This window comes from Crocodylus siamensis, chromosome 2 (assembly GCF_052110815.1).
Source record: "Crocodylus siamensis isolate JL-2025a chromosome 2, ASM5211081v1, whole genome shotgun sequence".
NCBI lineage: Eukaryota > Metazoa > Chordata > Crocodylia > Crocodylidae > Crocodylus > Crocodylus siamensis.
In genome coordinates, this window is record NC_143396.1 from 229112422 (window position 1) to 229128102 (window position 15681).

The window sequence follows — 15681 nt, forward strand, 5'->3', positions numbered from 1 at the left end:
CTCTTCTGCAGAAAGAAAGGAGTCTGAAAATTGTAAAGACAAACCTCATCTGTCAGATAAAAAACAAACAAACAGACCTACATATTACAAGAAATATCACAGACTGTAAACTGGAATGCAAAGACAGTACCGTGTTAAGAATCCCAAAGAAATTGTAGGGTCTCTTGGGGCCTGGGCTGAGGGTGGCATCCAAACAGATGAATGAATAGTTCCCAAAAGGTGTAGTGTGGATATAATGGAAAGAGCCATCTTTACGCCAGCCAGAATACTTCCTGCCAAAATAAGATACACATATTGCAGAGTTAGGAAAGTTAAAAACAATGGCAAAAGGTGAAGCATACAGAACAAATGCAAATTTTTTCACTAGATTTGATCTTTGCCTTCCTATTGAAGGTGTACTCTTAAAAATCAAGGGCATTGAAAGGTTTGTACTTTAAAGGGGACATAGCTGGTATGTGGGACATCATGTATCAGGACAAACGATGTTAACATGAAAATGTTTAGAAGAAAGGTCAGAATAGGTAACATTTCCTGTGCAAAAATGGTACAAATGACAGCAGGACCATGACAACACAAGGCAAGTGGGTTAGCAGGACTGCCTGAAACCCTAATTAAAGGAGACCTTCAAAGGATAAAAGATGGACTTATGTCCTGGGTTTAATTCTGATGTTTAAGGAAACTTGAAAGGGGATTTTTTTTTTTTTGCTTGCTTCTAAAATGTCAGGAACATTGAATCCTCTTGTCCCTCTTATGCTAAATGTCTCTGACAAAGTGTAAAGTTTTTCTGACAAACTAACTGGGTGGGGTACTGAACTGAACTGAACTTACAGGCTGGAAAGCTGAGCAGAACAAAACAGGATGCAGTACAACAAAAATAAGCGCAGAGTGCTGCACCTAGGGAGAAGAAATCACCAACACACATACAGACTGGGGGATGACCTTCTAAGCAGCACAGCAGCAGAAAGGGATCTCAGTCACAGTTGACTCAAAGATGAATGAGTCGACAATGTGACAAAGTGATCAATAGAGCTAACCGCACTCTATCATGCATTAACAGGTGCATCACGAACAGGTCTAAGGAGGTGATACTTCCCCTCTATGCAGCATTGGTAAGGTCGCAGCTGGAGTACTGCATTCAGTTTTGGGTGCTGCACTTCAAGAGTGATGTGGATAACCATGAGAGGGTCCAGAGGAGGTCCACTTGTATGGTTAGAGGCCCGAAGGAGAGGTCCTACAAGAAGAGATTGAGGGACCTGGATCTCCTCAGCCTCCATAAGAGAAGGCTGAGAGGGGTTTGGTAGCAGTCTACAAATTCATCAGGGAGGGGTGGAGGCAGCAAAGAATAGGAGATACTCTGTTTACTAAGGCACCCCTTGGAGTACCAGCCACAAACTGACAGACAGCAGATTCAGATTAGACATTAGGAAGAACTTCTTTATGGTGAGGGTTACCAGAATCTGGAATGAGCTTGCAAGGGAGGTGGTGCTCTCCCCTACCTTGGAGGTTTTTAAGAGGAGACTGGACAAGCACCTGACTGGGATCATCTGACATGAGCATTCTTTCCTGCCGGGCAGGGGGTTGGACTTGATGATCTTCTGAGGTCCCTTTCAACCCTAGAAATCTATTAAATCTATGAAAGGGTAGGATACTAAGTCTATAATGAAGGACTTTTCAAGACAAAAACAAAATGTTACACTACACAAAAACTTTCACGTAATGCAAAATACAATTTCCTCTTGCAATTGCGTTTCACTTTCTTGGTACCTGAGATATCATGATCTTTCAAGTTCTTTACTTACCAAGAATCTTAGGACCCCCCACACCCCAAATTTCTAATACAAAACAGCAATTTTTAACCTTCTAAGGGCTTCTTGAAAGCTAAGGAAACAAACATAGCTGGTGTTCCTTTGCACATCAATTACTTTATTTTCAAATAAATGTATTTTGAAGAGGGATTTTTAAATGAAGGAAGCAAATGGTTTACTTCTGTTATTCCTGCTTAACCTTTGTAATACCTTCTTTTGACGTAAAGGAATAAGGTAATGAATATTTTTTTCTAGATTACAGATGTCCTGAACACTAAACTTTGCCAAGCTCTAAAATGAATAAAAAGATTGGTAAAAACGCTCTTTTCCTCTTACTACAATCAACAACCCCATAACAAAACCAACATAAGTCATGGATCCTATGCATGCTGTTCTCAAAATGATATACCTGATCCAATATCCCAAATGGCTTCATGGCAACTCTCTGGGTGAAACTAAACAGCACCAGAATGAACTCTTACAGAAAAAATAAAGGACAGCAACACACATACACCAAAAGAGGAGGTGAGCAGCCAATAGTAGCAAAAGAACAGGATAGGGACTATTTAGAAAAGTTGGATGTGTACAAATCCATGGGGCCAGATGGGATGCACCCAAGGGTGCTGAGGGAATTGGCTGATGTGATTGCAGAACTGCTGGCCATCATCTTTGAAAACTCATGGCAACTGGGAGAGGTTGCGGACAATTGTAAAAGGGCAAATATAGTGCCCATCTTTAAGAAAGTGAAGCAGGAGGATCTGGAGAACTAGACTGGTCAGCCTCACCTCAGTCCCTAGAAAAATCATGGAGCAGGTCCTCAAGGAATCCATTTCTAAGTACTTGGAGAAGAAGGTCATTATGATTAGGAACAGGCAGCATGGATTCACTAAGTGCAATTCATGCCTGACCAATGTGATTGCCTCCTATGATGAGATGACTGGCCCCGTGGATGTGATATACCTTAACTTAGGAAGGCTTTTGATAAGAGTTTCCCAAAACTTTCTTGCAAGCAAGCTAAGGAAGTACTGATTGGATGAATGGACTGTAAGGTAGACAGAAAACTGGCTGGATCATTGGACTCAGAAGGTAGTAGCGAATGGCTCAATGTCTAATTGGCAGCTGGTATCAAGTGGAGTGCCCCTAGTGCCAGTTTTGTTCAATATTTTCATCAGTGACCTGGAAGATGACACAGGGTGCACCTTCAGCAAGTTTGCAGGTAACAGCAAGCTGGGGGGAGTAGTAGATATTTCTCACAGAACTATCTCCCTTTCTGACCTGACTATCCTCAAGCTCATGGGAAATCTACCTAACTCCTTTAAAAGGTGAACTTTGGAACAGAAATTCATAATGCTTTTTGGCTTCTACTGCTCAGACCTGATGTAGAACATCTTGCATTCGAAAGCTTGTCTAACACCATCCCAACTACGCAGCTGGTTCAGTAAAAGATATCACCCTAAAAAATCCTTGCCCCTCCCACTTCCTGAAGAAGACTCTGTACCTAGAATAGATTTTATGTGTAGGTCCCCCGTGCTGACACAGGAATTGAAGGCTTCCTGAGCTGACACAGGGATTGAACCTTCCAACCAGTGGTATTTATGAAAGTTGAAATTAAAAAAAATGTAAAATGTTACAACTATATTGATTGTGCAAAATACTAAGATTAGCTGAGGTTTTTGTTTTTAATGTGAGCATTTTCTAAACAGAACATAAAATATTAATCAATTCAAATAAGAAATGTGATTTGGTCTGTTCAGTTATAACAATCTAAAACAGTTTCTATCATTAAGAATTTACCAATTTAACTATAAATTGTCAGAAAGTTAGAGAAAAAAAAATACTACCTTATAAATAAGATTAGTGCACATGAATCGGCACCAGTCTGAATACCCATTCTCCAACACCACATAGGAAATTTTATGAAATGGTGTTTTTTCTGAAGCAGAGCCATATCGTTGTTCCTTTAATGATGCAACACCTCAAGAATTGCAAAAAAACCCCCAAAACCAGACCCTGGAAGCTCAGTTTCACCATCCCAAGCAGGCTGTTTTCACTCCCACTGAAAGTATGGTAAACAGATTTGAGTCTAACAGTGCAGAGAAAAAAAAACAGTCACCCCAGTTCTTCAGTTAAAAGATAAAAATATTATATCACATCATTTTGACAAACTGTGTATTTTACGTACAATTTCTGCCTTCTGCATTAACATATGACAACTAGAATGGAATGTTAAGAAAAAAATCCATGCCATTTTCCCCATGTCTATGCTCTTGCGTTGTACAAGTGATGATACCCTAACAGAGGCAAAGAATTATATCTTTTGTCTAAGAAATGTACAGGAGCATGACAGCAGTGTCTCCTCCTGTTCCAGGCAAAAGAACTATTGTACTTTTGCCAGTCTGACTTGAAAAAAGATGCCTCCACAGCCATCCATTCTTCTCTGCTATCTCCAGTGTTCTTTATCCTCATGAAGGATTTCCTGGATATTTCCTTAATATTATTTTTCATTTGGACATCTGATTAATAAACCTGATCCAACAATACCGACTCTGCCTTTCTGTAATGCCTAACAGCTTTTAAGGGATTTTACTGCAATTTTCCAGTCTTATACAAGAGATATCATGACTCCTATTGCATCAGTTTTAAGACCTGCCCCAACAGCAAGAAAATAAATAAAAAAAATATTTACAGAACTTTTTTTTGTTATAAATAGAAGTCATTTTAGTTTAGAAGTGGAAGATTTTTTTACCTGAAAACATGATGTTCAGCGAGTGATCACTTGAAATTAAAAAAAAATCCCTTGCGTTAGTCTAATGATAAAGAATTCAGAAGAGTATACAGAATGTGGGCCAAAATCAACACTGGTGCAAGCAGACTCAATTCTACTGAAGTTATAGGATTTGCTTTAGCTATATGTTGCCATATTAAACTTGTCAATAAACAGACAAAATCCCAAAAAATAGAATTTGGACAATGAAAAAGTGATTTATAAAACAAGCAGTCAGCTCAAATTTAAGGTGAGTGCAGTACTGTAGGACATTAGCACTTGAATAATTCAGCCATCATTGCAAAGTGGCTGAGTTTCGCTGAAGTAAAACCTTCGCTTGTGCAGTCAAACTGTGCCAGATGGATGAAAACACAATGGAAAACAAATGGAAAAGCACCACTACACTTGCAGAAGCTGTTTTTTGTGTTTGGATGAGGGCAGATGGGGAGGGATTTAGGGGTAACACTTTAGGCTCATTCTGTGGTGAAGGCATAAACAAAGGGTTGGCTGAATTAGTACTCAAACATACATGTCCTTCACATCTCATGCCTACCAGTGGATTGTTGCAATCCTTCATATGGATAGAGACAGAGGTTTTTCTGTCTTTTATAGGGGGGTTAGGCATTTCTCATCCATTCTGCTTCAGTCTTTAGGATTTTTTTCTTTAGGAATTTCTGTCTGCCCCTCTCCTCTGTCCTCACTCCTTCTTACCTGTCCCTTTTCTAATTTCCTAAAATTTATTCAGAGGTGATAAACTAGTTCAGCAGTTTATCTCCTCATGCAGATATAAAGTATTACTAAAGATGCAGAGTGGAACCTCAGAATATGAGATTACAAAAGAATCCTTCTAAGACGATGGCATTTCAGAAACGTGTCACTGAGATGATTTAAGAGAGAAGAAAGACATGATGCATTGAGCACGTGTAGTAACAGAAGAATTACAACAGACACGGCTACAAACCATAGGGAAGTGAAAGATTACAAAGCGGGCAACAAACTTTCCACTGAATCAGCCCATTCCAAGAGTAGCAAGCAACAGAGGACAACTGGAAAACTAAACCCAACATGGCTTTAAGCTCTGGAAAAGTCAGTCAGAAGGTGTACACATGAAAAATAGGCTATGAAAAGAATGTTCTACCATTTAATTAACTTTCGACTTTTGAGTTTAGCATGGTATACTAAAGTACCTGTAGTAATTTTGGGCACTCTTTAGGTGTGGAATGTTGAATGAATCTGCAGGGAAAGAGAAAAAAGGAAATTATGAATTAAAATTCCAAATAAACCATCTGGAGCTCCAAGTCTTCTTTTGGTCCGTGGTTGGGACAGGACAGGTTCTGCAAACCATGGTAGGCCGTACATACTATAAACATCAATTATCTTTGAGTCTTGCTGTTTGCAAATGAACTCATCAGAACCACAGGCTGCTTTTAACTGTGCGTATGTAAACATCAGGAGATACCCCTCTGACAAATTCATAAACCATCAAGCTGTGTAACAAGGTAACTTTGCACTCTCCAAGTACAAAGATGTGACTTCACATCCTGTTTAGTGTGTTAGCAAACCCCCCTTTAATTTGCATGCAAGCACAGCGGTAGTCCCTGACACACAAAGAAGCTTTCTACACCCACGAGCATCTGCTTCTTTGCCAGTTATATAGCACTCCTCCTCCTCCAAGCCACATACAGGATAGACTGAAGATTTTGGCTTAGCTCACTTTCTCTAGGTGATAAGGATAAAGTGGATAAGTGAAGGTTTCAGCAGTCCCCTGAACTGATTCCCTACATGGGAAAGCTCTTCAGTATTTTTTCCTATTAGAGAAAAAGTGTGCATCTACACTACTTTTTTTTTTAGAGAGATGCACCAATATATAGGTGCCATATCAGACCAGCACCGATAACAGGAAACTTAACATCATCAGCTATTGGATTTTTATGCCTGGTGTAGCTGATAATATTAACCAATAAATATAATATTTTGGCAGGGGCACCTGGACACCACCTGCATACGTGCAGTTACACACATACACGTGGCCAGGAACGGAGCTGGGCAGTGTGGACAGCAGCACTGCAGGTAAGTCTGGCGGGAAAGGAGTGTGGGGGAGGGAAGGGACATGGGGTGGGGGCAGATTGGAGCCCCCATGATAAGGGAGGGAGTGGGGCAGGGGCTGGGAGTACTGCCCAGTTTGGGCAGTGAATCCCCAGGACCAGGGCAGGGAGTGAGACAGAGCCGAGGGCAGCTTGTCCAGGGATGTGTGTGTGTGTGTGGAGGGGTGGTGGCTCCCCACTGCTGCACACCCCACCGGGGGAGGCATGGGCGGGGGGCACGTTCCCCTCCAATCCGTGTGTGGGGTGGATGCTGGCTACCTGCCGTGGGCTCAGGGCTTCTGTCCTGCTGCCTTTGCCCCAGAAACTACATGCTGGCTCTGTGTCCCCTGCCTACCTGGCAGCAGTGAGGTGTACCTCCCGCTGCTGGGTGGGCAGGGACACATGGCCAGTGTGTGGCTCCCAGGGTAAAGACAGCAGGGTGGAGAGCCCCGAGCCCACAGAGGGCAGCCTACATCCACCCACACCCCACACAGCTCCACTCCTAAAAGCATCCCTGTGCTTAAAAATAGTGGCAACAGTGCTTGAACTAAAGCTTATTTGGTGAACTTTAGTTCAAGAGCCCCCACTGCCATTTTTAAGTGCTGCGACACTGATCCCCTGGATGAGCCATCTGCAGCTCTGTCCCACTCTCCGTCCCAGCCCCAGGATCCCATTCATCGCCCTGGTGGGGCAGCACTACCAGCCCCTGCCCCACTTCCTCCCTAACTGTGGGGGCCTTGATCTGTCCCTCCCCTCCCCTTCCCCCTTGCCTCTTCCCTTCTACAGACTTAGCTGCAGGGAACTGGTCTCCACACTGCCTGGCTGTGCTCTTGTAAATCGGTTATTATCAGATCAGTATTAGCCACGGTGCCCGGTGAATAACTGGCTATTGGTGTCGGCCAAGAAAATCTTTATCAGCAAACCCCTACTTTTTTTATGCTACCTTAAGCAAATGCCCAAGTTAATCACTGCGTTCACAAGGGCCTTTTTTAAGCACAGGATTTTGGGTAAATATTGTATGATGCACAGTCCTTCCGCTAATCTCAATAGGTTCCAGAATTTTTTTCACGGTGGATGTTGGAACATTTACCAGAGCCTATGGAATTCTGGAACTTGTGATCAAATTAACAAATTCTTATGATTCTCTTCCTGGTATTGAAGACTCTATTTGGGCTTAACCATCCAACATCACTTTCAAATCAACAGACAGCATGGAGGAAACAGTGCACAGTCTTGTGATCCTGACAGTTATTAATATGAATAACATGCTCAAGTCTTTTTGACTGAAGCCATCTGGCTTTGGATGAACTATAGGATGGATGCCCATATATTTGAGCTCAAGCTATACAGAGAGCTAGCCTGTGGACTGTGTTTGATGTCCCTGGTTTAAAAGGTATGCCCCAAGTTACACAAATACTCGCTAGTCAAAGGCAAGAAATGAGAGACCCTATCCTTTTGTTTGCTAAAAGCTCAATCCTGAAACCAATGTAGGAGACACTACCATTAACGTGGATCCTCAGACGGCAAAACTTCAAAGTGTTAGACAGGGCAGGCAATTATTTTGGGCAGAGGGCCGCTTATCCATTCTTGGCAAGTTGTTGAGGGCTGCATGGTTAGCCCTGCCCCTTGACAGGTGCCCCGTCCCTTGGCCACCATCTTGGGACCAATGTCCCAGGGCCAGCACCGGTGAGGCCCAGAGCAGGGTGCGGGCTGGCAGGGGTCTGTGGAGCCAGGTTGGGCTGCACCAGCAGGGAGCTGGCCTGGCTCCTTAGAGCCCCTGCTGGCCAGCGTCCTGTAGTCCTGCCGCCCTGCTCTGGGCACTGCCAGCACTGGTCCTGGGACACCAGTGTGGGAGGGTGCATCCGCTCACTCCCAGTGTCCCCCAGCCCCCGATGGGGCTTCTGGCTGAGGGGGCAGGGCTGGGCAGGCCCTGCTGTTGCAGGAGCCCGCTGGGTTCCCCTGGGTCCTACTACTCCTAGTTCCTGTCTTTTTTTTTTACGGGAATCAAAGGCAGAGAAATATTAATTTTCTGAATTTTTTAGGGGCCCCGCAGGCCATATTTTGCCCACCCCGTCTTAGACCTTGCACCAGTGCATTAATGAGTATTCACATCCTAAAAAGCCTTCACTTTAATTTGACTAGATAGAAATTTCATGATCTTAAGGGAAGTAACAGACTGTTTCATTTAAACTATTAGTTCCTCAGTACTTACCATGGTTCCCCTTAATATCAATCCACTTGGTTTTTTCCATGACCCGTGACCTCTTTAAGATTGACTGGTAAGTTTGCCACTCTACCTCAATCTGCTCAGACCCCAACTTGTCCTTTGTTTTGGCATCTGTCAAGTCACCTGTAAATGCATGAAGCAAAGACTGAATGAGAGACTACATTTTATGCAGCTTGCACAGAAATAATATACAGTGCATGCATGCAGGGCATTCCTTATACTTTAAATCAGGGGTTCACAACCTGGTTTTCCATCTGTTGGCTAGATCTGGCCCAGAGCCAGGGGGCTTCAGTAGTGAAGGACTTCACCTGCGCTGTGCTGCGATGTTACCGGGGGCTTCACTCAGGGATGGACCTTCACCACACTGCAGCGGGGAAAAGTGATGGTGGCAGTGGCTGGGTCCTAGTGCCAGCACACATCAGCCCCTAGTTGCATCATTCTGGCCTGCAGGTGGACAAAAATCTCTCTGCAGCTCTAAATGATCACAGGCCTTTTCTGAATGTATAGTGGAAATATCTGCCATTTGTGAGAGCTTCCTCTGGGAATCTCCTGAAGGCTCTCTGTTAAAGTTTAGGTACTCTGCGTGACTATATTCCATCTTCTGTTTAATATAATGTCAGCACACTGCTAATCCCACATACCTGGCTTAAGCAGATAAAGTTTTTACAAGTATCCATTATACCCTGAAAACACCGAGGGGTCAACTTGTTACTTGCAGTACTAGATTTCCTAGGATAGTCACTCATCTGACATTGGTAATGTCAGCTTTAATTATAATTGGAGTTTTCCTTTTTTTCTTGCCAATATTTGAGTTATATGTCCATTAGGAATTTGTGTTTTAATGCTTACTCATTTACTGATGCACTATGTTTAACTATCTACAAACAAATTAAGATACTTCCAAATCACCGTATTTACCCAAATCCAAGGCAACTTCAAATTTAAGACAACCCCCAGTAATTAGATTCTATACATGGAAAATTGTAAATTAGTTATAATTTTCCATGTATATAATCTAATTACTGGGGGTTGTTTTAAAAATTGTCCTCCCCACTGCTGTGGCAGAGAAAGCAAAGGCAGAGGGCGAGGAACCAGACCCTTGCTCTTCACCCCCCTGCCTCTAGCCCTCCCCCTATGCCTGTGCCTGCTCCCCCCACTCCCCATTCCTGTGCCTTTTGTGGCAGCTCTGGCTCTAGCTCTGGAGCAGTCAACAGTGGCAGCCCAGGGCCCAGCACAGGCAAGGTACCTGGCAAGGTAGAAACGGCAGCAGCAGCTTCAGACCCAGCCAGGTCAGAGCTGGGGGGGCCAGAGATGGAGCTGAAGGTAAGCAGTGGGGTGCGGTGGGGTAGTCAGTAAGTGGCTGGAGGGCAAATGGGGATAGGAAGGCACTGTGGTCACCTCTGTGCAATGGAGGTGCAGTGCACAATCTCCCCTCTGTTCCACACACTCCCCCATATGGTCTCCCTTGCGTGCCCCTCATCATTAGCCTCTTCCCTCACCACACAAGCTACCCCAGCCTAAGGCAAGTAGCAGTTCCACTCTGGCTTCAATCCTGACTCAGGTCCAAAGCTGAGCTGGCATCTGCCCCAGCCTGGTACTCAGATCTAAGAGGAGGGTTTTTCCCCCCCCTCTGCATTGATTGAGGGAAAAACTTTGTCTTGGAATTGAGTAAATACGGTACTATAACTTAACCTAAAAGCCATTTAGGAAGCATGCTTGCTCAATAATGACAGTCAGTGATAGGTTCTCTACTATGGAGAACCTTGCCTCCTTCCCATCTAGAGTCCAGCATACAGCAATTACAACAAGGTTGCTTCAGATTACTTAGCATATTCTAATCCATTTTGATAGCTGTGCCAAAACAGCAAAAACAGCTTATGTCAACTGTCTTGATATGCCATATGGTAAAAAAAGCATGAGCAGCAAAATCTCATAAAGATTAGTTCTCGCAGCTACATAGGTTTTTTTATATAAATGAATAGGGGTTATAAACAACTGACAGTTTGGAGATAAGAACAGCTTGCTTCAAGTGACAGGTAAAATTAGTTGTACTTCACACTAAGCATTCCACATTTCAGACAAGACACATGATTGGCAATCATAGCTGGAGGGACCAGACTAGGAAGGGTTGCCATTGATCAGGTTTGAGGCATACTGACATAACTTTAAGGAATTTTTTAAAGACATGATACAGATGCACCCCCTTGCTGTACTACATGGTGCTGAGCACTTACTCTCACTAACCTTCCAGTTTTACCTCCAAAATACAGTTTAATTTAATACTGATTTTGCTGGGGCTAGTACTGTATCTTTTTGTGGGGTTAACAAGATACCCCTTTGCTCTAGTTTCACTCTTATTACTTACAAAGCCCTAAAGCTTTGGCTTCTTTGTTTGAATCTAGAAAGAGCTTTTCAGAGAACTGTCAAAGGAGGGGGCAACACAAGTCTGATTTCTGGACTGCATACCTGTTACTAGAACAAGTGCTGGTTGAATTATATTAATTGTTTCAGAACAGAACTTCTCAAAATCAAGAACTCGCTTGGGATCCCGAAACCTACTGATATGAATATCAGATACCTGTAGGGAGAAGATATTTGATTTGTTATATAGTGATGTAATGTGCAGCATATTGAGAGAGATAATTAACTAATAGCTGTGAATTGTTCTACCAAGCAAGTACAGCCAAAATATCCATTGAATATCCATCAGCTAAAGGATCTCTCAGTGAAAAAACCCCATCCCCAATATGTACACACAAATAACCAGACCCATGCCCCCAGCTTTCCATTTATCTTCACAACAACAAACATAGTTATTAGCAAAGCGAAAGTGTGTGTGGGATTGGCTCCACATGGTTCTGTGGATGTGAAGGCTGCCTAAGACCAGGTAGCACACTGATTGCATATGGAAGATGAAAATTTGTATTATGTAGTGTTTGTTGTGGTTTGGTGGCTGACAGTCAATTCCACATTGGAAAATTAACTTAGGTCAGACTGAAAAACAGACCAGACAATACAACTTGAACTGCTTAGGATAAGTCTGAGCAAAGGCCTTATAATGTCTTTATATCAGACAACATATGACGACATAAGCTGAAAAGTTAAGGGGCCTTGGTTCAATTTCCTAATACCACCACAACAAAAACAAAAACAATGGCCCTTAGTGGTCACTTACCCACAATGTATGGGCAAATGATCAGTATTCAAAAGCTTTATGTGGAAGTTTGCACAGTACCTATGAAGAATATACATTTTTCCCTAAGAATTCCTAAAGCAGCCTAAAGGATTAAATCATGACTTTCAGACCATTTGAAGGGAAACTGCAATTAAAAGAATTCTTCAGGGAATTTTTCCACTGAACTCTATACCAGAAATGTTTCAGGGGTGTAGGTTGTAGGCATGTTGATCTAAGGACATAGGCAGACGAGGTTCTTTGGGTAAATCCGATATCTTTTATTAGACCAACTCAAATAGTTGGAAAAATTCTTCTTAGCAAGCTTTCAGGCACAAAACACCCTTCGTCAGGCTGGGGAAGTGTCTGTAGAAGAGCACAGACAGACTCTCTCAGCCTGATGAAGGGTGTTTGTGTCCAAAAGCTTGCTAAGAAGAATTTTTCCAACTATTTGAGTTCGTCTAATAAAAGATATCGGATCTACCAGAAATGTGTAATTTATTTGTGTAGTGTTGTTTATAAGTTGTATTAATGATCGGAACCTCCCACTGTAAATCACTGTGCTCTTTGTTTACTCAATGAGGATATGCATAAGCATAAAACTTAGTCACTAACAAATATTTAAATCCTATTTAAAATGAGATCTATTAGACCCTGTTTCAGTAAGTGCTATATAACACTGGAGAAATTACATTGGATTTGCAATTCACCCATTTGTACAACTAAACAACATGACTTAAAACTGCTAAAAATAAATTGCAGGGTTGAGTGTTGTGATGGTTGTGTGTATTTAGATCAGAAATTTAAGTCATGCTACAAAGCTTTTCTCTCTCTCTCCAGTCTTGTTAGTATCCAAGGTGGTAAGAAAACTGCTATAAGTGAATTGGAAACTAATTTACTGGAAAAACTAAAGGTGCATAGTGATTTGTGTTAGTTCTTTCTTAAAACAGATTACTGTGAGCCTGGCTTTTTCTGCATGCATTCTTTATTTACATACTACAATACTGCCTTATGGTAAAAAAACAAAAAAACAAAAAAAAAAACCCCACACACAAAAGTTCCTATTCTGCAAAATGCTTTCATTTCTTTCAAGAACGTTTTTCCATTGTACTTTGGATCAGCAGAGTCTGCAAAAGTGAAACCCTTAACAATCTCAAAATGGCTAACAGCTGGGTGATAAAGGTTCACCTGGGATTTGAGACCCAGTTTCAAATTCCACCCCTGTCTAAAATGGAAACTTGAAGTTCAGCCTCCTCTACCCAGGTAAACCCCTTCATTACTGGGCTACTGACTATTCTGGAGTTGCACCTCTTCAATACCACCAAGAAAAGTATTTTGCTCACAAAATAGTGACAGTAGCAGACTCCAGCAAGGATTTGATGCAATCCTTAGCTGACAGGATTATTATGGCTGTGACATGATGTGTTGAGGATACAAGCGATAAGAGAGAATCCTAAATTTTGCAGGGGATGCAGAAGATGACTGGAGGTGGGAACAAAATAAAGTCTGTATGGGTCAAACTTCCAACTGAACTGGAGAATCAACTGTAAGGAAAAAGGCCTAAGTTTGAAGGATAACACTACACATGCAAGACAATTAGTAAGTAATAGTTATGATGAACAAATGAACAACTAAGAGGAAAATGGCAAAGCTGTCACAGGAGACACTGAATATCAGTGGGACAGGAAGAAAAAGCAAGGCAGGAAGTGGCAGAGGCCAAAAAAAAACCAACAAGCCCCTGCCAGAATATTAATCATCAGGATTTTATCCAGACACTGACCTGGAATCTTCCCTAAGGAATCACAAAGGAGTCAGAAGCTGTTTCCCACAAGATGTGATGCTAGTTTATGTTTAGCTCTTGGAAATTAACCAAGTTGGGTTAATGATAAAACAGTTGCTAAAGCTATGTTTGAAAGACAGAATGCAACACAAAATTAAACAAAAGCCACATTTTAGATCAGCTCCTTGGTGAGCTATGTTCTCTCTTAGATTAGCCTACCACAAGCAGTGGCCTTGCTGCTAAATAACTAGCAAGCTGCAGGGAGTGACTGTGTCAAGAGATAACAAGTTGTGTCAATTCAAGGTGTAGCCTATATACCCTGACAAACCAGCCAAATTGAATGAAAATGTTCTGTGTGAATGTAATTTAAGTTGTGACAACATTTGAGTTAATTGTGCGGTGAAGACAAGTCCTCAGCACTGGTCTGTACCTGCAGGGAGCAGATCAGGAAAGCCAAGGCTGCAACGGAGCTCCATCTGGCTTCACATACCAAGGATAACAAAAAGTCCCTTTTCAGATATGTAGGGAGTCGGAAAAAAACAAGGGTAAGATTGGACCCTTGCTGAACCATACCAGACAGCTGATAACCGACACCCAGGAAAAGGCCAACCTGCTTAATGGGTACTTCACCTTCGTCTTTCATCAGTCCAATGGGACCGCTCTGTCTAGCACGATGCAGAATGGCCAAGGTGAGGGCATATTTATACCCAGGATCAGTGTTGATGTAGTAAAGGATCACCTTGAGGTTGGACACCTCCAAGTCAGCTGGTCCTGGCAGAGTACACCCTAGAGTACTCAAGGAGCTAGCAGGTGTCATAGCCCAAACATTGACAAAAATGTTCAAAAACTCGTGGCCAATGTGGTCAAGGCCATCTTCAAGAACGGGCAGAAAGTACATCCCAGGAATTACAAGCTTGACCTCAATCCCTGGTAAGATTCTTGAGAAAATTATCAAGGAGACCCTTCCAGATAAGCTGGCTGACAGCAACATCCTGAGGGACAGCCAGCACCAATCTCATCTCCTTTTATGACCAGGTGATGCATCACCTGGACAAGGGAGAAGAGATTGACGTCATATATCTGGACTTTAAAAAAAGCCTTTGATCTGGCGTCCCATGACTTCCTCATAGATAAATTGGCCAACTGTAGTTTCGGCTACACCACAGTCTGATGGTTGGAAAATTGGCTCCAAGGTCAGACCCAGTAGTAAAGGGCAGTGAATCATTATGGCGCTCTGTGACCAGTGGTGTCCCCCAAAGCTCTGTCCTTGGACCAGGTCTCTTTAACATCTTTGTCAACTATGTGGACATTGGTGTCAGAAGTGCACTGGCTAAATTCGCTGATGACACTAAACTTCGGGGAATAGTGTCCACACCCGAGGACAGGCTAGTGATCCAGACTGACTTGGATAAACTTAGTAAGTGGGCAAACACATACCTGATGATGTTCAATACCGATAAATGTAAGGTACTCCCCCTTAGGGGAAAAAACCTGCAGCATACTTATAGGCTTGCCAGTGCTATGCTTGCTAGCACCACTGCTGAAAAAGACTTGGGGGTTATGATTGACCACAAGATGAATATGAGCCACCAATGCAATGTCGTAGCTGGTAAATCAAACAAAACCCTGGCTTGCATCTATAGATGCTTCTCAAGTAAATCTCAGGATGTCATCCTCCCACTGTACTCGGCTTTGGTGAGGCTGCAGCTGGAGTACTGCATCCAATTCTGGGCTCTGCAATCCAAGAAGGATGTTGAGAAGCTTGAGAGTCCAGAGGAGAGCCAGTGCATTATCAGAGGGCAAGAGAACAGGCCTTATGAAGACAGGCTGAGAGCCACGGGACTCTTCA

General features: G+C 42.7%; 1 protein-coding gene across 6 annotated transcripts in view; it reads right to left on the reverse strand.

The window, feature by feature from the left end:
* Positions 1 to 15681, reverse strand: part of TMEM62 (transmembrane protein 62) — a 45519-nt gene that overhangs the window by 27713 nt on the left and 2125 nt on the right. For 2 of the 6 annotated variants that reach the window (XM_090033323.1, XM_090033321.1), the window contains exons 2-5: positions 11347 to 11458; positions 8866 to 9003; positions 5757 to 5802; positions 131 to 272 (exon numbers count right to left, since the gene is read on the reverse strand). In XM_090033323.1, the coding sequence (XP_089889449.1) occupies positions 131 to 272; positions 5757 to 5802; positions 8866 to 9003; positions 11347 to 11458 (438 nt within the window). Of the gene's footprint in view, positions 1 to 130; positions 273 to 5756; positions 5803 to 8865; positions 9004 to 9122; positions 9325 to 11346; positions 11459 to 15681 lie in introns of those variants that run through there. The other 4 variants (XM_090033324.1, XM_090033325.1, XM_090033327.1 and 1 more) reach the window with 4 other exon arrangements.